At 32.1% G+C, this 25,406-nt stretch overlaps 1 protein-coding gene and 1 long non-coding RNA gene across 2 annotated transcripts; one reads left to right on the top strand and one right to left on the bottom strand.

Moving 5' to 3' along the window:
- Positions 1–4,636: 4,636 nt before the first annotated feature.
- On the bottom strand, positions 4,637–6,074 carry LOC128288743 (16.6 kDa heat shock protein-like). Its single transcript, XM_053024932.1, has 2 exons — positions 5,792–6,074; positions 4,637–5,007 (listed from the first exon to the last, which is right to left on the bottom strand). The coding sequence occupies exons 1-2, from the start codon at positions 5,874–5,876 to the stop codon at positions 4,658–4,660; spliced, it is 435 nt and encodes a 144-aa protein (XP_052880892.1). The 5' UTR covers positions 5,877–6,074; the 3' UTR covers positions 4,637–4,657.
- Positions 6,075–18,042: 11,968 nt separating this feature from the next.
- On the top strand, positions 18,043–19,187 carry LOC108461418 (uncharacterized). The gene is made up of 2 exons (XR_001867741.2): positions 18,043–18,406; positions 18,857–19,187. It is a non-coding gene; the product is annotated as an uncharacterized LOC108461418 (long non-coding RNA).
- The last annotated feature ends 6,219 nt before the right edge of the window (positions 19,188–25,406 follow it).

Raw genomic sequence — 25,406 nt, 5'->3', positions numbered from 1 at the left:
AAAAAATAAGTGCGAGATAGCTGCCCATTTCGAGATAATCGAATAGGGTTCCATTTACCTTCGAAATAGCATGAATTGAGTGACCAAGCCACTCCATACAAAGTACAAAAAGGTAAGGGGAGAGGGGGCACCCTTGCCGGATTCCTCTAACGTGTCTTAATTTAGATAAAGGAACTCCATTCTACATGACCTGCATAGAGACATTAGAGATAGAAGGCATAATAACATTAATAAGATAATCGGGATACCGCCGTCAAGAAAAGCTTCAATGAATTCCATCCGACTGCATAAGCCTTTTCCAAGTCGATTTTAATAGCCATCCATTTTCGCTTTTCCGCTCCTCATGGTGTGGATCACCTCTTGAGCAATAATAATATTATCATTAATGTTCCTTCCAAGAATAAAACCAACTTGTTCGAGTAATTATCTTAGAGAAGATAAGTTTGAATCGATTGCGATAACCTTTATCATTAACTTATAGAGAACGAACACAAGCTAATAGGAAAATGACCAAAATTTACGGATTCGAATCTTTGGAATAAGAACAACTAGAGTATTATTTAAATCGGAATCAATAGGATTTCCGTCAAAAACCTTTTGAACCCAATCGCAAACCGCTCCTCCTAAAGTGTCCCACTACTCGAAGAACAACGCATGAAAACCATCCGCTGGAGCTTTCAATGGAGCCATATCAAACATAGCCTTCTTAATCTCCTCATTCGTCACCGCCTTTCCAAAAAGCGATATCACCGGATCAAGTTGAGGAAAACCGCTCGAGGTAAAGTTCCCATAGGTACAAGAATATCTCTATACGCTTTTGAAAAACTTGTTAGCCTCATCTTCAATATCCTCAAATTCATAAACCCAATTGCCATCGAGTTTAAAAAAGTAACACGATTATTTTTCCTCCTCATCGAAGTACGGTATGGAAAAATTTCGATTCGGTCTCCAAACTTCAACCAAACATTTCGCTTTTTGCTTCCACGAAGTTTTTCGTGGTGCAAAACATCCTCGAGTTCTTGTCTGAGAGACAAATCCACTTGATCAAGATGATGAGATCCGAGAACTCCCTTAGCTTCGAATATTAGCAATCCTTTTGAAAAGATCTTTCTTCTTAGCGAAGAGATTGCCATAAACCTGTCTATTCCAATCCTTCAAATCTAGAGTGATCTTTCCAAGAGATTCGACATATTACTAGAATAATCCCATTTTCTTTTAAAAACTATCAAAATTTGGATGCTCAATCCAACCACCAAAAACCTAAAGGGCCTTCCCTCCGAAGGAAATATTTGATTCAAAACTATACAAAACTATGAATAAATATTCGGATTCAAGTAGTTTACAAGCATAAATGTTTTGTTTATAAATTATACAAAACTATGAATAAGTTTTTGTTTAAAGTTTCCTCCATGAACTTTGATAATATATTTTGTTGATGTTAGTGTGGTGCATGTAGGATGAGATATGTTCAACAAAGTTCCTAATGGAGAAGTTATATTTATGAAGGTTTGTTATCAAATTAATCTGAAACTCATTAAAATTAAACTCAACTTTTGTATAGTAAAATTTATTTGTTTGTTAAAATTTTAGATTTTATAGAAAGATGATTATTATATATTTATTATAACATTTAATATTCGAAAATAGTTCAATTTTTTAAAAATATATTTTAAATTAAAAGCTATAACATATTAATAAAATATTAATTAGTGAGATTTAACTAATATATTGAATAACATTTGTAGATATAATTTCATTCATTAAAAAATTTTATTTAGTAAAATATTTTCTAAATAATATCTTAACTAAAATTTACTATTTTTATTTCATTTAAGAATAAAACTAATTTTACTAAAATTTAAGATTGTTATAGAGAAATAGTTTAATAAAAAAGAGTGTACTTCATATTTTATGATATTATTGTTATAGAGGATAATAATAAAACATAAAAGAAAATTATTTATATAATAAAATGTTGTTATAAAAAGTGATTGTTATAAAAAAGTTAATTGTAGTGTGTGAAACCCTCTTTTATTTTGAAAACAATGGGAATCGACTTTGAAAACAAAATTTGGAGTTGCCACCAATCTCTTGATTTAGGTGTGATTGGGCCACCTACTAAAACGCTTTATTCAATGAAAAATAATTTTGGTTCATATAAAATCAAATAAAATGGGTTCGGAGTTGGTTATGCATGAGGAAGGGTTAGCACCCTCATTACGCCCAAAAATTGGTACCAAATTGATTTGATGTCTGTCCTTATATCAAAAGGTTTTCAAAGAAAAGATTTTCCAAAATATGATTCTTTTAAAATGTTTAAATAGCTCAAATTAGCGGTCAAAATTCTCTCGTTTCAAAGATATGCAGATCATACCAGATCGATTGGATACAATCCTTTATACCTTTAAAAATACGATTGATTTTTGACTTTTGAAAACTCGTATACTAAAATTATAAAGGTTATCTAAATATTTAGTTCACGAAAAAATCATACCCAAGACGATTGAGCACGATTTTTAATTCCTAAATATTAGATATTGCCTTATTTTAGAATTTTTGGACAATAAAGAAAATTGGAAATTTGTTCAAAACATGTTTATTCGTTTTAAAATGGAATGCTTAATGACTTGTATCAAAACATTTGTATGAAAAAGGGTTAATGAGCATGACATAATAGGTTACAACAAGTCACAATTAACAAAATCCACAATTATGTACAATAGAAACACATGTTGGTATATTTTAATTGTGTAGGTTGATATATTTGAAGTTGCTGCAATGTGTTAATGGAAGTATTCATTTTCATTTATCAACTGCGACAAAATAATTTGTCTTATTTGAAATATTGACAATTTATTGATACAAAATTTGGGGTTGTGTTGATATCATGGAATAATTCAAACCCATTAATGACACTTAATTCACTTGGAGAAACTTATCCAAGGATTGGATCGGATCATTTATATAAATCCCTTAGATCAAGGAAGTTGGATCGGACCAAAGCTTGAAGACTTATATGCCAACAATCTATTTTACTTTGGTTATTATTATATTGTATTTAGCTATTTTAACTACTTTTTGGAAGAGATTGTGATTGATCTTTAATATGTTAGTAAGTCTCAATTTATTTATATATTTGAGAGACTATAGGTAGATGTATTGATTTTTTTAGAGCACCTATTTTTCAATAAGAAACATTATTTATGATAGTGCATTTTGTGTAAAGCCTCTTAGTGATTGGTTTTACAAGCTAAATTATCGGAGAGAATATAGTGATGAAAGGTCTAGTCTTTGAAATACAAAAGTGAGGATTCTTATTAGGGGTGTGTTAGAACTAGGATCATTGGTTGTATTTATTTCAAAATTAATGGATTCATCTCACTAAACTAAGCTCTACAACGTAAGAAAATCAAATTGCATAAACAATTTTCTGTCCACTATTTTATTGTGGTTGTCATGTTTGATCAAAAGTGCACACTTCGTTGTCACTTTTGCTAATACTCGCTTCTTTTAATTTTGCAATTGGTTCAGTCAATGATTGGTATTAAAGTTGCTCACTTAACATAGATAGTGGAGATTCTTGGTGTTGCTATTTTCAAGTTATGAAATGATCATCAATCACCCGTCTTCGATATTGGATTGTGAAAATTATACCCATTAGAAGGGCACATATAAAGGCATATATCAAGTCTATTGATGAAAAGACTTGGCGCCTATTCTTATAGAAAAGCACGAAGAACACCTTGCTAATGTTAACCCCAAAGCACGATGCAATTTTTGTGGAGTTGACCAACAAGAATTCAAGAGGATCTCAAAGTGCACCATTGTCAAAGCACTTGCACATTCTACAAATTACTCATGAGGGAACCAACATTGATTGTTAGGTAGTCCAAAATGCAAATGTTAACCATTATATTTGAGAGTCTATGATGCAAGATTTAAAAACCATAGGTGAATTATATGCTAAATTATGTGACTGTCAAATCAAGCATTTGTCTTGGGAGAAAAATATTCCAACATCAAGTTAGTTAGAAAAGTGCTAAGATCTCTACTTGGGAGAAGAATATTACAATACCAAAATGAAAGTGATCTAAAATTTGGGTGACCAAAATGAAAGTGTAAATATGATGTGACATGTACTTTAGATAAATTAAACTACAAACCAGTATGAATTAATTGAACGAATTAAAATTGATTCAACTAATTATTAAACCAATTTTAATATATTGTTTTTATTTTTATAAAAGAATTAATAATTTATTTAATGGAATTTTAATATATGGCTCGGAGCCTCGGTTTTTATTTCTTGGGGCCTGAAAAATATCAATTGTTATATAGTATAGCTTCCCTTTAATCCAAGTGAATTCGGTTCAAATTTGTAAATATCTTTCAAAACACAGTTCATATGAACAAACGAATAATTCGATTCTTTGATAAATCTTTTACAAACCATGAAAACAAATGTTAAAACTTTCTTTTACCTAAATATAAATATAAATGCATATATATATATATATATATATATATATATATTATATTTCCAATATCAAAGATCATAATCAATATGCGTTACATAAATATACTACGTCCTGGATTGCATGGGAAAATATTGCTTAACAATCTTTACTTGTAGAAATTACACAGTAAATTAAATTACTTAGCTCCCAAGATGAGAACATTGGCAATATTTGGTTACATAAACTCCGACAGCAACTGCCGACGAAACTGCTGCAATGATTTCCATGGCCAACCTTTTATTCCAATTCATTGTTGAAGCTTTAACATCCACACCTGCAGCTGCCGCTGTGCTTCGCTTTGGCATTATCACGTAAAGAATGCCATTGAAGAACTTTGCTTGTATTTGGTTTGCTTCTATTTCGTTTGAAACATTAAATTCTCTCCGGAATCGGTTTCTTTTTTTTCCGTCAGAGTCCGATTCACGTTCTCCACTGATCACTAGGTTCCCAGAACTGCTCAGTTGAACTCGCAATTGCTGCCTTTTGAATCCTGCAATTTCCAATCTCTTCTTTAAAATCTGTTTATTATCTAAATGTGTCTTTTCCATATTCTTCTTTAATTTTGATAGCAGTATAGATGGAATATTGAAATCTTTTGCATCTATTTTAATATAAAATATAAAATTAAACAATTTGATACATTGGTGGGAAAGAATTCTAACTTCACAAATGGAATTAAGATCTTATTACTTCTCATTTATTTATTTATTTATAAATTAGAATACTTATCAAAATCTCAATTTCAGTTAAAAATTTTCACCACTTATATATTATATTGAAATAAAAAAAAACAAATTCAAATATCAAATATTCATTTACACCCATCATAATACACTTTAAATAGTAAATTTAACATTGAATAGGAAATAACCATATTCCGATATTTGATTTGTTAATAACCACTTAATATCGATTAAATCAGTTATGATCTCAATTAAATTGATTAGCTATCAATTATTAAAGTTCATAATTGATCTACTTAGTGAAGTAGTGTGGATTAATTAGTTATAATCTCAATTATATCAGTTGCTATTGATTATTAAAATTTAATACATATAAATTTTTATTTAATTTAAATATATTTATACTATAATACATAAAAATAGTGGTTAATTAACTTAAACAATCGAATTGACTTACGTTAAGTTAGTTCAAAAGTTGATCGACGATTCAATTAATATTAAAGGTTATCGATTAAGGTAATTATATTTAAAAACATAAACAAATGAGACAGGCAAATGGTTGATTTAAATATATATATACACACACTTTACCTGGAAGATGTATCTCAAGGGTGTCACTATTTGGCTCTCTTTTCCATTTGCAGAAAGGCTCAAAATCTTCATAAGTGAATTCCATGAGAGGCTGCAACCTTTTTTTTTTTTTTTCTTTTAAATTCTCTTTTAGGCTTATTTAGATGGTAATAAGGTTGAAATTAATACTGTATATATAGTTTTTCTGTTACATTTAATGAGCTAAGAATTCTTTGAGAAAGCTGATATAGGGTTTTCCTTTAACCTTTCCAACAATAATTCCTTAATTGCTTTTGGAAGATTTGGGTTTCCTTTTGTTTTCAATCAGGGTTTTCCATTTTATTCTATAGATGGAAATTATTTATTTTCTATTCTTTACTTTTCTTAACCCTTTAGGATCAAATATTCTTTTTCATTTAATATAAAGGCTATAGCTTAGATCTTGAGGTTACCATTCCACACTCAAATTTATTAGATATTATATTTAAGAGTAGTTGAATGAATTATTTGAGTTTAGTTTCGATTCAATAACTTTAAAAACAAAATAAATTTAGAGATACGTGTGAAATCGAATTCATCGAAACAAAACTATCAATTCGATTCAGCTTTTAATTTTTATTTCTCAATCATATATTTTTTTTCAATCTATTTATTGATTTGGAATGTTTTGAAAAATGTTATTTAGGTTTAAGTGTGTTTAGATATAAAAAAAAAAGTATATATAAATCTTGATTCGATTTTTAATTTCATACATGACTTTGATTTGGTGCAATTTTATATTTGGAACTTTGATTGTTGTTCAAATGTACATGTGAAACTTTAATTTTGATTTAATTGTACACATTTAAAGGAATAAATATATCAATATATTTTTAGACTAGATATAAATAATTATTTGTATTGCAATATGTATACTTAAAATGGTATTATATTGATAATTGTGTTAGCAATTTAAAAAATGAATTAAATTAGTATTTCATGTATAAAATTGCATAAAATCAAAGTTCATATATAACATTACAATTGAACCAAAATTCATGTGTAGTTTTGAGATTTATCCCAAAAATATATAATTTTACTTACTTTGATTAAATGAGGGTTATTGGTTTAGTTCCATTAAAACAAAATGTTGCTACCTAAAGTTGTTGTTCATTGAAAACACAACATTAATGGAAGTGCTTGATGCAGAGTCATTACGGCATGGCATTGCGATAAATTGTGCAAACAAAAACATAAAGAACACCAATGTTTATTTGTGCACTTCAATTTCCTATGTCTACAAAGCCTAGTTGGTGAGTAATTCTACTATCTTGAATTCATAGGAGAATCATTTTATCACTTCCCAATAAGTATAGAGATCTTACTTTTATACTTCAAAAAAAAACATTTACCTCTAAATCTTACTTGGAATTTAGGCATAAACACTAAAGATTTACAATTTAGTTTGCACTCTTACACAAACAGGTCCTCAATGATGGAAGCGACCAACAAAATATCAAGAAAATTGTGGGGAAAATGACCAAACTTACGAGATTGGCATGAGAAGTTACCATTTGCTCTCTATGCTTATCGAACATCTGTCAAAACTTCTCTTGGGCAACACCTTTCTAATTGGTCTATAGAGAACCGAAGCCAAAGTAGCCAAAGCATCGCCATCCGGTTTTCATCACGAGGAGATAATTGAAAGTAATATCATCAAACTCTTTAACTAACCCCAACACTAGCCCTCGTAATTGATTAATTTGGAATCTCTTGTCTCGATTCACCTCAAAGTTGGTAAATTACCAATGCAATTTCCATATACTTCCAATGATTTGATCCTCCTCTATATCGCTCGAGCCCCATGATACATGCTTCATATCCGCCATATTATTTACAATCAAAATCCAATTTACATGTGAATGGATAATGATCTCCACCAGGGATACTAGAATTGCCCTAACTCCATTACCCACATTTGAGGCTCGTCAAAATTCAATTTCCAACGGTGACTTTTTGTATTGTCCTCCTCAACAATTGCCACATGCACTATTCCTTCATTGGGAAGTCAAATTCAAGGGTTCATAATCTTCTAGACACGTGGCCGGAAAATCTGCTATTGCGCTTCCCTTTCAATTTTTGACTCTTGTAGATTATATCAAATTTAGAAAGTAAAATTTGCCACCTAGCCATCCTTCCATTCAAGGCATTTGACTCCATCATATACTTTAAAGGATCCAACTTTGAGATTAGCCAGGTTGTATGATACAAAATATATTGCCTCAATCTTGTCTTTTCCAAACCAAAGTGCAACACAATTTTTCAATTGGCAAATATCTCAACTCACACTCGTGAATTTCTTTTGAGGTAATATACTTTTCCTTTCTTCCCGATTTATCATGTTGACCAAACGCATCCCATTGAATTACCAAACACGTTAAATACAATATCAATAGCTTGTTTGAACTTGGGGTGATAACACTAGAGGACTTGATAAATATTCTTTAACTTTATCAAAAGCCTTTTGACATTCATCATCCCATTCCCAGGTTATGCTTTTTAAGTATGAATATAGGGTCACACTTCCTTTAATTGAGAAATAAACCGCATGTAATTTAGTCTTCGGGAAACCTCGAACTTCTTTTTGGTACGGTGGAGACAACTCCAGATAGCCGGACTTTGTCGAATCGTTTCAATTCCTTCTCATGACCCCAAAGCCCAATAGCTTTCGGATCTAGCCCAAAGTACATTTTGTGGGATTAAGCTTTAACGAAACTTTCTCAATCTCATGAACAACTTTCTCAATACTTTGATATGCTCCTTTTGGTTTGAGATTTGGCTATCATATCGTCAACATATACTTCAATCTCCTTGTGTATCATATCATGGAATAAAGTCACCATGGCTCTACACGTCGCTCGATTCTTCAATCCAAATGGCATCACCTTGTATGAACGTGCCCCACAAGGTTATGAAGGTAGTCTTTCCCATGTCTTCGGGATGCATCTTGATCGATTATACCGAGAAGCCATCCATGAAGGAAAACAATGAGTAACCACCATATTATCCCTTCGTATCAATGTGAGGCAAGAGGAAGTTGTCCTTTGGGCTTGCCTTATTTAGATCTCTATAATCCACACACATTTGCACATTGCCGTCTTTCTTGGGAAAAGGCACAACATTAGCTACCCATTCTGAGTACTTGATCACCTGGAGGAATCCCGCATCAAACTACTTTTTGACTTCCTCATTGATCTTTAAGACAATATCTGGCCTCATTCGTCGAAGTTTCTGCTGTACTGGCTTACAATCTTCTCTTATGGGAAGGTAATGTACCAATATCGGACTTAAAGTGCATATCCTAGTATGACCATGCAAAAAGTCTTTGAATTCTGAAGTAACCCAACAAGGTCTCGCTTTATTTCTTCACTATGCATGTTCCAATTTTACAACTTTCCCTCTTCCAAAGTCACCATGTCTATGGTTTCTTTATAACAAAATTTGCTTTTCCTCGTGTTCGACATCCTTAACAAGTCCGGAGATAAATCACAATCTCTATCATCTTCAAAGTCCCGAGATCCTCTAAACACATGTCTCGCTCAAATAGTGATCCAGTCGAATTAAAGCCGCCATGACATTGATATCTAGGGACCTATTATAGGTACAAAATATACAAAGAATGAATGAATTTGGTAATTATTGCTTTGTATGATATGTTTATGAATAAAAGAATAATTGAAAAAGAATCAAGATAATTATTTAGATAGAAAGAATAACACAATTGCTTATGAAAAGAATAACATTTACTCAAAATGATAGCAAAAATGTACTTCATTGAAATAATGATGTTTGAACATGAGCTTATTTCACAAAGAAATCTTTATTGTTTCTAGGCTTAAAACAACAAGTTTGTTTGAACATTACTCGAATAAGCTCTAAAGACTAGAAAGATCTTCTACGTCCAATTGTTTAGAACACTCCGGCTCATATGGACGAATATTTGAAAATCCTCTCTTCAATTGTCTCTTCAAATATGGCATTGATGTACACATCTCCCAATGCTTCTTCCATGCTTTCTTTCTCCAACATCCCTCGTTCGGGATAAATAATGCCTCGATACAAAAGACTTGGAGATATGAGAAATTATCATGGGCTCCCACTTGATTTCACCACTCATTCGTACTCTTCTTCTTTCTTGCCTTTTTCTAGTTCCTTTTTTTGTCTTGCATCGGCTTGAACACCAAACCAAAGCAATCCTGTTTGTCCTTTAACATTGGAACTACAATCCTTCCTTGAAGACATCTTCCAAGTCCCTTTCTGATGAACTCCCGCCTACCATCAATTAAACCCATCATCGTAGTTTTGGACATTTTGGCTCCAAAATTCTACTTCCCTCGATGAATGTTGCATTCACAAACTCCAAAGACTAAAAAGAACACTCAATGGCTTCCTCATCTGCTCTACATATGGCGCATCACCGCTTCGGTTGCAATAATATCTTCTTAAATTTATTGTTACCAACCGCCTTTCGACACCACTTACTTTTGATGTAATGATGAAGTCTGCCTACCGAAGTGTATCCAAGGTCTTCCCAACAAGCGGTTGTAAGAGGGCTTAATATCCATTACTAGAAAATCTACCTCATACGTGGTTGGGCCAATTAACAAGGGTACCTCTATTCTCCCCACGACCTCCTCTCGTGCCATCAAAGGCTCGTACTATGCTCGACATCCTTTTATGTGAGAACTATCGACAAGTAACTTGTTTAGTGTGGACAAAGGCAACACATTCAATTTGAACCATTATCTACCAATACCCCGCAACGTGTACCCTTTACACCGGTAGTTATATGCAAAGCTTTGGTAGACCCCATCCCCCGGTGGAATTCATCATCATTGAAAAAGATGAAATTTCGCACTTATGTTGTTAACCAACCGATCCAACTTATTGACGGAAATATCGTTGGTTACATATGTCTCGTTTAGCACCTTCATCAATGCACTCGATGCACCTCTGAACTCGGAGTAAAGCCAATATAGATATCTGGCATTGTTTAAACTATTCCACCCACCTGTACTCGCTATGTTTGAAATTTGAAATTCCTTAGCTTCTTCTTCTTTTGGTTCATTAATAGGCACATCAAGTTTAATGCTTTCCTTTCTTTTTGCTCAAGACATCTCTTTCTTTCAGGTTCTATTCGGTATCATATCGCCTTCCATCGCGTGTGAGAGCCTATATTTTAATCCTCCTTTAAGGCTATGAACTCTCCTTTCCGGATTGTCACATTACGTCATAGTTCCAAGGGACTTGTTTACTATCCTTGTAAAAAAACTTTCAATTATAATCTTTGGCGTCATTTGAACTCCGCTTCATTCTTAGGAGCGAGATAATGACCACAGGATAATTAACTTTTGGACTTGATGTGGATTGAATATATACTCCTCCTCATTGACTTCTTCATAAAACTCCATTTCCTTCTGTCCATCACCCGAATAACAACTCAATCCTTCACATTCCCGAATTCTGTCCCTCTTTATGATGGAACTCACAATAATTCTCCATCCCATTATCACTTCCTTACGCATTTGAAGTAACTAATCCCTTTCTTGCCATCTCTTTTCAAACTCGTCTCAAAGGGTTTTTATCAAACATCCTCTTGGTCCTTTTCCAATACCTCCATCTATTGCATTTACCCGCTATCGGTATGATTAAGCAGGATTTTCGATCGGCACATTATCAAATTTCACAATACCCATCGGATAAATCTTTCAACACTTCTTAAAAGTGGTACAATTTTCATCGAATGGCCCACAATTCTTGCATGATACTCATATTGAGCATTAGCATCGTACCATTTAGGGAACGGAGGCGCAATGGCTTTAAGTAAAAGGTGCCTCCACATGCATCGAACAAATTTTGATATAATTCTTTATATGTCATAGGAATTGGTGTAAATTGAATCTTCTCATTATTCCTGGTTCCTAACTCTTGCCGTGATAAACCCGCGGATGGCCTTTGGTTGACTTATGGTAATAGACTTTGAATATCCACGTTTGCATTATTTACCTCATTCTCCTTCTTGTGGCACGACTTTTTAGCACTTTCTCTTACGCTATCCTTCCATTTCTTATGGCATTTTCAATCATTTCTCTGTCATGACCACATCCAAAGCTTCGTGGCACATCCTAGCATATGGGTTATAAAGGGCCTTTAAAGTGTTAATGAAGAGTATCGTAGTTTCTTTCTCTAAGAGCGATGGTGAACTTGAATGGTCATTTCCCTACCTCACTTAAAACTTTCATTTGGTTTCTTCTCCATATTCTCGCAGAGTAATTCTATCGGAGTTATATCATCACATGGTTGTATTGCTTCATAAGCTTGTGCTAAATCTCTCCATGAACTAATTGTTTCAACTCAATTGATTGTACCATTTAGCGCTACCCTACCAAGTTGTCTTGGAAGCAATGAATCAACAATTGATCATTATGAACATACCCTCATCCTTCGTAAAACATAGTGATATGAGCCTCGGGACAACTCGTTCCATTGTATTTCTCAAATTCTGGCATCCTAAACTTGTATGGCAGTACTAAGTCCAGTCCAAACTTAGATCTTTTGCATCAATTCCCAAGTGTCTATCAACACCTTCCATTGCTCGACCTTTTCCTCCACCATTTACACCATTCCTTTAACTACTTTTGTGACTGCCTTTGCTCTTATCTCTTTCGACCTCATCCAAATTAGGGACCATTGGATTATTTGAGTTGTTACGGATTATAACTGAACCATTGAAAATTCATTGTCGAAACCTCACCAAAGCCGAGGCTGATGTAATGATGGCTTCGCAAATTAATCTTAGGTTGTGTCGACATGTATAGCGGTGAAGCCAGGAGGATATTGAGGGTCTTCATTATTTTCTCCCATATTATCCATAGGACCTTTTCCCTTATCCACTCTTCCCATCACAATTGGGACAATTGACTTATAATTTCTCTTTGGGACTCTATCATTGTTCTTTCATCTCTTCTTGAATCTTAACCAACGTTCTTGCATCTAGGCATTTACTCTTGCATATCTTTTTCCATTTGCTCTAACTTTTCAGTCTTTTGTCTATTGACTTAGTCTTTTTCCTTGTACCGTAGGGATGCGTATTTGGTGTGTTTTGTTAGTTTCAGTTAAATAATTTTAATTAATTAGAATCTTATTATAATATTTAATGCATATGATGTAATGTAATGCAAATGCATGAATGCAAAGGAGGCATCAATTCGATTCAATTCCTTTTAGAAAACTTTACTAGAAAATAAAATTCTTTACATAAACGGAAGTTACAAATATGACTTGCTTAACACTGGGGCCTTAATCTTCCTAAGCAATGAAGGTAGTTCTTGTCCCTATCTAACTCCAAATCATACTTCACATTAAAGCCGCTTGTCTTCTAAAGACCGCAAGTAGTCACTACTTCTCGATTTGTGTTCGGCTTCCCATGATATAATCCTGTTTCTTACTTGGTCTTGAGAGTGATGAAGTTGATTCTTCCATTGTTCCCCATTTTCCTCCAAGAACCCAATCCTCATTTCACAACTTTGTAATTGCCTCTAACTCTTTATTTTCCCTTTCATTTCCTCGATCTTACTTAAGCTTGCTTTCAACTCGATCCAAGTGCGATTCCAGATAAACACGAGATCTCTCAAGTTCCACTACTGGCTCTTAATTCATCTTTTTCATTCTTACTCTCTAAGACTTCTTTCCAAGGCTTCATTGGCTTGAGCCTCCGGTACCTCTTTTCCCATTGATCTTCCTTATCCCTTTCTTCTAGAACCTCTTGGCGCCATTGTTCCAAAGTCTTTCTTAGCCCAAGTCCTCATTGATAAGCAACTTCTTATAATCTATTTTCAAGCCTTCCAAATCTTCCTCAACTTCACCCTTCCTTTTCGTAGCTTTTCGCCTCGACCTTTGAATCTCCACTAACTTCAAGTCCTTTTTCTTCCATTGCCGATCTTCCTCCCAAACTCGAACTCTTCTTCTCAAAATCTTACTTTATAATTTCCAACTCCGACGGGCAATTTTAATTGTTCTTCCATTGGTCGGAGCTTTCTAAACTTGGTCTAGGAATATTATCATTGACCCTTTTCCTAAACCATCCATTATATTTAGGTGTTACCATGGAACCAACAACCCTTTTCATCCAAAGGTATTCGCCTCCAAGCATCGGACAATTCCTCAACCTTCTTCCTATAGTGGTCTCCTTTATATGGGAGTTCACCGAGCCAACCCATGCATCGTAGGTATGAACGCATGCCTCGATTTATATTGCCTTAGTGCAAGTAAAGGAGTATATCCGAGCTTCCCAAATTCCCAACAATGGCACCCAATTATAACTCCCACATCGATACAAGATTTCGTGGGAACTATCCAAAAAGCTCTCCACTCTACATCATCCTCCTTGAGATTTTGGAGAATTTCCATCCATTTTCTTCTAAAATATCATTTTTCCTTTGCATCGCCATCTCTTCTTTTAATGGGGAGTAACCTTCGGAGAAAACCTGATGATACCTTATTCACTTTCCAAAAAGCCCGTGAAACCATACCATCAACAATGTGCACATCCAATATATCGACCTTCTCCGTCCTCCGGTACATGCTCAAAGATCTAACGTCTAGGCCAATATTGCGTGGTGTGACTCCCCCAGACGATCAAACAAATCGGTTGGCCTCATCAACATGTCTTAAAGCCTTAGGAAAATCACAAATCCATAGATGCTTAAAGCAAAGATATCAACTCTTTTCTTTTCATCCAAAGGCCAAAATCATATCTCTCAAATTTTCCTGAAACACTTACTATCCTTCTTCGTTGAATTACAAGAACCCAAGATTCACTCATCCTCAAATATTCACCGTCTCTTAAACGTTTGACCATTAGTAACCTTAGCATAAATTTTTCGACTTGAGCTTTTGGACCCTCAACAAAGTAGTGTATTCTTCCAAAGTAGGAACCAAATCTACTTCCCAAAAGTCAAACAATTATAAGCATAATTCCAAAATTGAGCTATACCTTGGAACAAATGCCTATCCACCTTAACATCGAGCAAAGTACGGTATATCATCATAACTCGGTAGAACAATGTTTAGTGCCCTCATCCCAACGAGTCCATAAATCCTTTAACTCCTCAGCTCATTCAAGGTTACATTGATACGAGTAAAGTTCGTAACTCAAGTATGTCCTTCTATCGGCTATCCCTTTCTCTGTTTGTAACTTCTCCGACCATGCACGAATGACGCATTATCCAAAACTTTACTAAGAAATTCATTCTCCATGTTAAACTTTCTAACCAAGTAATCGAATCTGAACCAACACCTCCTTTAGTATGCAATGTCATGTAAAACACAACCAAAGCAAAACACAAGTAGTATCAAATACGAGTAATAAAATACAAGTATCGCAACAAAGATAATCATAACACACATATGGGTAATGAATAAGGTTTGACGGCTCTACCTAAGGATAGCTCTTAAGGCTCACTATAGGAAGCTCGGCTCTCAAAGAAGGTACCCAAACTAGCGATTCCTCAATCCTCACCCATTATAGGCTCATATGGATCGAGTTCGGTTCGGAATACATTTCCCTATGACCATCGGAGATGAAAATCTCACGAATTCATAGGTATAGATGTATCTGGAAGAAATCCACTAGCCCATACGGAGGTGAAAGCACAAGCGTAGTTTCTTATTCCACTTAATAGGTATAACCACGGCGCATGCAATGCAATGCCCTATTTATTAGACAAGACGAACCACAACAATCACACAAGCAAATGCAAGTAAAAGAATCATAATTTTCAAAACAAATTTTCAATTACGTGATACAAGGAAACAATCAATTTTATGGCCGACTCTCTTTGTTCAAACCCAGCGGAGTCACCAAGTCGTAAAACCCTCTTTTTTTTTAAAACAATGGGAATCGACTTTGAAAACAAAAATGTGGAGTCGCCACCAATCTCTTGATTTAGGTGTGATTGGGCCACCTACTAAAACGCTTTATTCAATGAAAATAATTTTGGTTCATATAAAATCAAATAAAATGGGTTCGGATTGTTCGCATGAGGAAGGGTTAGCACCCTCATTCGCCCAAAAATTGGTACCAAATTGATTTGATTGTCCTTATATCAAAAGGTTTTCAAAGAAAAGATTTTCCAAAATATGATTCTTTTAAAATGTTTAAATAGCTCAAATTAGCGGTCAAAATTCTCTCGTTTCAAAGATATGCGTTATCATACCAAGCGATTGGATACAATCCTTTATACCTTTAAAAATACGATTGATTTTTGACTTTTGAAAACTCAATACTAAAATTATAAAAAGGTTATCTAAATATTTAGTTCATAGAAAAAATCATACCTAACGATTGAGCACGATTTTTAATTCCTAAATATTAGATATTGCCTTATTTTAGAGTTTTGGACAATAATGAAAATTGGAAATTTGTTCAAAACATGTTTATTCGTTTTAAATGGAATGCTTAATGACTTGTATCAAAACATTTGTATGAAAAAGGGTTAATCAAGATGAAATAATAGGCTACAACAAGTCACAATTAACAAAATCCACAATTATGTACAATTATTCTAAGTAAAATGACTAAATTCTTAATCACGGATGACGAACAATCAATACAAAATGATATACAACAATAATTAACATGACATACTATAAAACAATTCACGAATCGATATAACATGGAATTAGAAATCAATATATAGTACAAGATATTTTCAAAATAATGCTGAATTAATTAACACATAAAATAAGTTGACAAATTGGTATGAGAGCTAGAGATATATAATTATTTAACGTAAATATTGTAGAATAAAACATTTGAATCGAATAATATGCAAAATATTTCAAACAAATTTTTTTAAAAAACTGATAATATGCATGGTTGCTTAAATAACATAAAAAAGAAAAAAGAAAAAGACATGATAGGATATTGTGTACATAACAAAGAAAATTATATTTACAAAATACATAAATTTAGTGATGTATATTTATAAAACTATACTTATAAAGAGAAATTTAAAACAAAATATACCATAATTTTACATATAACAACTTAATTTGGATTGATGAAAATAATTCATGTATAAGGATAATAAAATATGAGGGTGTATACAATAAATAAATGGTACAGTTTAAAATATAGTTCTAAAAAACACATTATACACATGAATAATTTTAAAAATATATATACATAAAAGAAATATTAATTTGAAATCAATAATGTAGACTATAATAAAATAATTTAATATGGGTTATATACATATATTTTGGAAATAATTAAATGTTAGAATGTCATGAAATAAAATATGAATTATAAAATTAACTTAATTTTATCATATACTATGCATTGAATAAAAATAATTAGGTACAAATTTAAAAAACTATATATTTAAAAATATCATGGTTTTAATAATGTATGTAAATTAAATATAAATACAAAATATATGCTTAATGATAACTTAAATAATATATTAAATATGAAGAAATAATAATAAATAGCAAGGTATAGCACACATAATAGATTTCTTATTAAAAACATGCATATAAGAATAAATACATGTGAAATTATATTATCATATAAATTATATACATACCATTTTACTTAAAATATTTAAAAGAAATACTAAATAACATACTAGGATAATATAATATGGAGACACATTTGAAAATAACAATTTTTAAATACAAAGATTGGAGTTCCAAAACAGTATCATATGTACATAGAAACATTTAAGTGTGTCATAAATCAAGAAATGTTTTAAATAATCTATGTATCAACATATATGTAAATATTTTTACAACACTTTATAATAAGGTATTTAAACAATGTAATGTAAAAGAATTTTAAACATTCCAAAATAATAGTTATTATAAAAAAATTAATAAGAACAATTAATATACCATTATATATAAAATATTTAAAGAAATAGGATACATACGGTGAAAATATAAAACAATCTCAAAACAATCATACAAATGCAACCAAACAAAATTATTAACATGGATTAATGCATAAACATATTAAATATATTTTAAATTAACCGATTGTACAGCTATAAGACCAAATTAACACTATAATAAAATAGGGAGGATAATTTGCAAATAAAGTAATCATAACATGGGCCAATGCTCAAAGCACGTAAATGTATGGGGACTGAATTTGTAAATATCTCGCGCCCACAATGCTGCAAGGAACCGCGGATCAAAGTGAAACAACGCACAAATTAGCAGGCCAGATTTTAAAACATAAGGTAGGCAAATCGGGCGCAAATTGAAGGCTGTGCGCAAGGGGAAGGATTCGTCGCGCAAATTCCCCATTCATACAAAACATGCGCATACCCGGCCTGCCAAACGGGTTTACGCGCGGGCCTTCACTATTGCAAACGACACCATTTTGTAAAAGGTTACGTAAAACCTTTCTTTCCCCATTTCCTTTTTCAAACGCAGCCCCACTGTTTGGCCGAAAATCACAGCCTTAAAATTAGATTTCTAGGGTTTTTTTGTTAGCAGCCGAACCACCATCGTTTTGGTGATCAATCAACATGCAAACAGTACCCATCCTCCCCGTTGAAGGCGCTCGACCATGCTTAGAGAAAATTAGTAAGTATTTTCTTCCTCCCGTTTTTATTTTTTAAAAAAAAAACTTCAAATCTCACATTATTTTCTTTAAAAACGAAAATAGGTTCATAAAGCAAAGAATCATCACTACTTGTTTCCTCGCCTTTACCTCAGTATTTCTGAAGTATTCGGGCTTTCATTGGGATCAACTCACATACTAAAAAAAAATCTGAATCAAATGAAAAAAATAAACTAAAAAAATTCATAAGAGAGGACAAAAGAAAACTTGAAATCACCTTTGCTAATCTTAAATTGCTTTTTCTCTATTCTCTGTGCGTGTGTACAGAAACAGTGTGCGTAAAAATTTGTGGATTACATCACTGGCTTTTATAGCCAGATTTTCAAAATAAATAAAATCTTAAAAATCCTATTTTCCTGCTGTCATTTGCTGTAAAATCTGTTATTGGCTCCTTCTGGTGTATTCTTTTGCAGGCTCAGTTGTACGGAGAAGATGACCCGGTGACATGGACGCCACACACGGGGATCTCGCGTGGGACACCGTCCCTCTGGTGCCCTTCCAGTGTATTCCAGGAGCTGCTGCTAAAATTCTCTTTCTTTTGGGCTCTTTCGGGTTTGGGCTAGATTTAGGATATGAGTTTATTAGAATTGGGTTTTACGACTTATTGTGTCATGGGTTATTTTGGTAATTGGGTTGGGTCTATATTAAAGGATTTTGGGTTTAAGTTATTTTGGCCCAAATATTTGTAACCGGACATTGGACTTCTGAATTTGGATTCTTTATTTATGGGTGTTTTTTATTCAATTTATTTGTTTGGCCTATTTTAATATTTTAAAAGGGCCTGGGCAAGATTGGTTGATTACATAGTGAAATTCTATTATGGTTATATATGTTCAAAGTAAAGGTTAAAAAGAAATAGGTTTATACCAAATTGATAAGATTTTTATTTTCAATTCAATTGATTGAATTGATGGATTTATTAAAACAAATTTGAAAAAATTTAAAAAATAGTTTTAATTTTAAATTAATATGCATTAATTAATTAAAAATACAGTTGACTTGATATTATGAAGTTTAATATAATATTAAAAGATTAAATGTTCAAATCTCGTCAATTACAATAGGCATATCTCTATATATATAATTGTATTTTTTTTCTAGTTCAATGAGATTGATGATTAACCAAAAGCAAATAAAATAAAATTGATTTTTATATATTATCCTGTAGACTGAGCAATGAGTAACATGAATATACTTAATCAGAATCTATTTTTCACCAGTGATTCAAATTAATACTTTCATTTTCTATTTGTTAAAGTTTGATTTCTTTATTAGAAAACTAATGTTGTTATTGGAAGTTACTTGTTTGCTGAAATATAAATTTATAAATAAATGTGCTTGATTGTAGTCTCATTATGGTTTATCACTTTGAAAATTGTACAAATAAAGTAAAAAATACCAAAGGTTTATTTGTGTAATTCGGTTTTTTATGTTAGTTCAATTAGTAATTTCATTATTTTTAATCATAAATACAACAATCTTTCAAATTCTATTACTCCCTAAGCATAGAGATCTCACTTTTGTACTTAAAGATTAGAACACTCACCACTCACTTCCAAATCATCTCCTCAGAACTTGAGCAATAAACACTCAACAATGTTTACAATAACAGTTTGCACTATCTTACAAAAACAATTTCTTAATGAACATATTAGAATGAACTCAATATGCTCTCATACAAAACTTAGACAAGTCTCAAAGTATATATCAATTTCAACTTGCTAACATAGAGTTTAAGTGATTAAAAAGTAACTCCTTTGAAAATGGTTATAATATCATTAACAATCAAAGCACAATCAATCAAAGATATGCTTTTCAAAATCAACACAATCTCAATCAAATCTTCACATTTCAAGGAATTAAGAGACTCTCCCGAATTTTATCCAATCTTCAAAGCCAAAGATTGGTTTCCATAGATGGATCATAATATCTTCAATATAATAGCTCATTAATAAGTTTAAAGATTTTCTTCATTAAATTGTTAAACCAAATAAAATAAAAATAAATTGTTTTAGTTACAACTTGCCGTGGACTACCGAAATACCACACAACTCTAATCTTCACGATTCAACGAATTGACTTAGATCGATTTCATTTAATCATTATTTAAACTAATAAATTTGTATTGTGGTTGGTTTAGTGCATACTTCACGATTGAAGAGACGAAGAATGCTTGAAATTGCTAAGAAATTGTTATGAAGCAATATCGAGTGTGGAAAAGTGATAGTATTGGAATCAATATTGCCGAATCGCCCACGCCGACATTGTCACACTTCAAAAAAGGTTTTAGTGGCATTTGAATTGAAAACGCCATTAAAAATCGAATAGATCTAGATTAGCGGTTTTTAACAAAGCGCCGCTAAAGATCGAGCATTAGCGCTTTGTTAAACGCCGCTAAAGATCGAGCATTAGCGTTTAAGAAAGCGCGCATTGGCGCTTTTTAAAACGCCGCTAAAAGATTACGCTAAAGATCGAGCATTAGCGGCGTTTTAAGAAAGCGATTACGGCGCTTTTTAAAAACGCCTAAAAGATTAAGCGAACTACGTCGTTTTACTTCAAAGGGCATAGCGGCCAGGAAAACACTGCAATAGCTTGAGTTTTAACTTGGTCTATGTTTTATGATTTAAGCTTTAGTGGCGTTTGGGTTATAAACGCCAATTATGTCAAAATTTTAAAATTTTAATATATATTTTTATCAAAATCGAACAAATAACTTATAAGTATCGTTATGATGTATTTGAAATTTTTATATTTTAATCAAAATACAACAAATATTTTTAAAATTTTATTATATTTTTAACAAAATCATTAATCATTTTATAATTATAACATTATGCTAGAAAAATAATGATATGAATTTTATCATCATCTATTTTAAACTAATATTAGATATAAAAGTATTTTGGTAATTATATTAGAAGGGCAAATTTTATGATTATATCAATCTCGACTAGACCCAAATAATATATATTAAAATTAAACCGCTTAAAACTCAATTAAAAAAAAAACTAAAAAAGACATTATTTGCCCATTTTATGGTTTAGGGTTAAAGGTTTAAGATTTACTATTTAAAGGTTTAGGGTTTATGGGTTTAGGGATTATGTTTACGCTTATGGTTTAAGGGTTATGGGCTAGTGATTAAGGGTTTATGGGTTATGGGTTAATGGTTTAGGGTTAATGCTTAGGGTTTTTATTTTGTGGTTTAAGGTTTAGGGGATATAGTTTAGGGTACTTTAGTAGGGATATAGTTTAATGGTTTAAGGTTTAGAGTATTGATTAATTAGTGTTATTATTTTGTGGTTTAAGGATCAAGGGATATAGTTTAGGTTATGATTAATTCATACATTTTATGGTTAAGGCTTAGGGGTTATTATTTTATGGTTTATGGTTAGGGGATATAGTTTAGGGTTTAATGGATATATATACTTTAGGGTTTAGGGTTTAAGGTTATATGGATATAGTTTAGGGTTTAAGGGATATATTTTAGGGTTTAAGGTTATAGGGATATAGTTTAATGGTTTAAGGTTTACGATTTTGATTAATTAGTGTTATTATTTTGTGGTTTAAGGATCAAGGGATATAGTTTAAGGTTATGATTAATTCATACATTTTGTGGTTAAGGCTTAGGGGTTATTGTTTTGTGGTTTATGGTTAGGGGATATAGTTTAGGGTTTAGAGGATATACTTTAGGGTTTAAGGTTATAGGGATATAGTTTAATGGTTTAAGGTTTAGAGTTTTGATTAATTAGTGTTAATAATATTAAGTATTTTGATTAATTAAAAATATTATAAATATATAAAGACAAAATGATATTAAAATTTGCGTTTTATTGAAAAACGCCACAAATATCCATGGAAGCAAAACGTTGTTTTATACTTTGTTATTACTAAGCGCTTTCAAGAAAAACGCACAAACAAAGCATGAAATACCGGCATTTTTCAAAACGTCACAAATTTATATCAATTGAAACGGTCGTTTTCATTTTTTAGTGGGGAACTCTATAAAACGCCAAAAATATCTACAATGGACAGAGGCGTTGTTTAGTATTTTGTTATTAGTGGTGCTTTATCACAAGCGCAAAAGTTGTCATACGCTTTTGAAGGAAACGCCACAAATATCTTTTAGGGATTGGTGGGAAACGTCGTCATTTTTGTTATTTTTATTAGTGGCATTTTCAAAACACAAACTCTAAATTTTTTTAACTAAAACGCCGTCAAGTTAGTGTGGCAAATTGCTTTACTCACCGCCAAAGTCAATTTCCGATTTCCCCAAATTTCCCAACTTCTTCTCCCCAAATTTTTACCCTAGTTTCCCAACATCGATTGCATCCAATGACGGAAGAAGCAAACGAACACGTTGACTTTCTCCCTTCCCTCTCCTCTCCTCTTCCTCTCCCTCTCCTCTTCTCGTCTTAGGGTTTTTCTTTCTTTCCAATGTGCTTTTCTTTTCTTGGATTTAGCTTTTTCCATGGATTCCCAATGACACCCAAATTTTACAAGGTATGTTTTAACGCCTTCCCCTTTCCGGTCTTTTCTCCTTGTTTTAATCTTCCTTTCTCTCATTGCATTGTTTTATTTTGCTCTCATTTTGTTTGTTGAAATTCCCAATTAATTCCATTTCTTGCTTATTCTTTTTCTTAAGAAATGTGGGATTGTTTGTTAGTAAGATTTTTGGTTTTTGTTTTTCTCGTTCATTTACTTAAAAGAAAACTAATTTTAATCTAAACTCAACTCTTTGATTATTTGATCCTGTTTCATATGATGAGATCCAAGTGATCTTTTCTTCTTGTATTTGGACGGGCTTGAAAATGTTTGTTTTGTTCTTAAATTTGTTAGTCTGGGTGGATTAGTTCATTCATGTAGTAGATATTTGATACAATGGTTAACATAATTGAATCAATGCACTTCACAAGATATTGATTAAAATTTTAAACCCTATTTTAATGGTAAAATATCATGGTGTCATGGAGTTGCAAATGTTGGTCCTCATCCATTGTTCAAAGTTCATAAAGTTAGAAACGTCTAATGAAAATTTCTTGGCCAATCGCCATTGGCTAAATGGTTTGACCCATATTATTAGATCTGTTTGTTTTAAGCCTATTGTTTGTAATGTCATTAATGAGTTTCTTCTTATAAACTTCTTTTGATTCTTAGGCTCGGATGTGAACGACTAAAACATTTGCTTCCCCATTTTCTTTTTCCTTTTATATGATTTTTTAACACTTAACTTAGGTTGGAAACTTTCTTATCACATTACTTGTTAAGGCTAGAGGCCAAAGTTTACTTCTTGCTAATATCAACAATCTTTTACAACAAGATTTTGATGTGTCAACAACTCTGACCAATATTTTCATGATTAGCTTTTGCAAACACCGCAGACTTGTAAACTTTTACTTGTGTCTAAATATGGATGTCATTTCTATCCCTTTTCTATATCTAGGAAAACCGACATGAAGTTTATTTTGATGAATTATAAATATATGTAATGTAAAAACATTTGCAACAACCCTGCATACTTTTATGAGAAGTTTATTTTGATCAATTATATCACAAAACCGACATGAAGTTTTACTAAGGAAATGTCATTGTCTTTCAATTATCCATCACTTGATCTTGAACATTGACTAGATTAGTCACATTATGCCTTATATCAATTTTCAATTTAGATGATTGTAGTTTGAAGATGATCTATTTTGGTACAAATCGGTTGGATTTTTGACATTTAATTTTTAAACTTTTTCGGTCATTTTCTCAGATGCTTCAGACGCAAGTAAGTTTTTACTTAATTACTTTTGCATTTATGTTCTCTATTGAATCTAATTTGATAAATCAATGCATTCAGGGAGCAATTGGAAAATGATCAGCCATTCGATTGATAATTTTTGTATCGGTTTGTTAGCATCCTTATCAAGTATCAAATGCCTATCTACTTCTTGTACATGCAGGTTGGTTATAAAATTCCTTCTTGTTTGGGTTATTTCTCAAGATTTACTTAGAAACTGTTCTATTTTACAATATTAACTAATGTACTAAACTTCATGATACGAGTACCGTTACCAAATTAATATATCATAGTGTTTGAATTAATTTTGTACAAAAATATTTTTTGACGCTTTTAACCAAAACCTAATTTTTTCTTCCCTATTTTTGTACTATGACGATTGTTAATAAATTTAATTATTACTATAATAATTATATGAAGTAATATATATAAGTAAAATTATATTGTATACTAAATATGGTACATATACTTTAATTCCTTGTGTTTTGACTTTTAGGATATAGTTCCATGTGTCGTACTAGTGAATTAATGTTGTATGTATTTGCCATGCTCGCTCTCCTCCGCAACTATTGTTTCAACGGCCATTTAATCTTCAATTAATATTTGGTAATGATATAGATAAAGTTTTATATGTAGCACCCCAAACCCGCCCGGTTATGGTGATCCGCATGCCACATCAAAAACGAAAAAAAATTTCCATTCTAAGTCCGAAAATCGTACTTGATGTTCAAAAGATTAATTCATTAAGGGTTAAAGTGAATGGAAGTTGCACCAAGTAGGAAACCAAAAGAGGTGGTGAGTCCATCGATTGCTATACCAAGCTCCTTCGGATCCAATCCTGACATGCATACGCCATTGCCCACCTTAACGTCATGGATATTTCTAGGAAACCGATTTGATTAAGTCATTTTTAGGAAAAGTGATTAATTTTGGAAAATACTTTCATTGCGGAAGCTTTGCTTGTTGTCATGTTATTTTGAAATCAATGTTGTTTTTGAAAACGCCTAAAGCTATCCAATTTCAAAGCTTAAAATAAGTATTACCTATCTTAGTAATATATTAAACCATCAAAATAATTAAACGGCCTTATTACATTTAAAACCCAAAACTTCAAACGAAATAAAATGATGTCCACACCGTAAGAAAATCAAACTTTCGAAGGGCCATCCCAATCCCCCCCA

The sequence above is a fragment of the Gossypium arboreum genome, unplaced genomic scaffold, assembly GCF_025698485.1.
Source record: "Gossypium arboreum isolate Shixiya-1 unplaced genomic scaffold, ASM2569848v2 Contig00270, whole genome shotgun sequence".
NCBI classification, from domain to species: Eukaryota; Viridiplantae; Streptophyta; class Magnoliopsida; order Malvales; family Malvaceae; genus Gossypium; species Gossypium arboreum.
This window is presented reverse-complemented; position numbering and strand designations above follow the sequence as displayed.

Coding starts and splice junctions, on each gene's coding strand:
- LOC128288743 (XM_053024932.1), bottom strand. CDS start 5,876: ATGGAATTCACTTATGAAGATTTTGAGCCTTTCTGCAAATGGAAAAGA. Junction 5,008..5,791: donor CCTTGAGATACATCTTCCAG/GTAAAGTGTGTG, acceptor TGGAAATTGCAG/GATTCAAAAGGCAGCAATTG.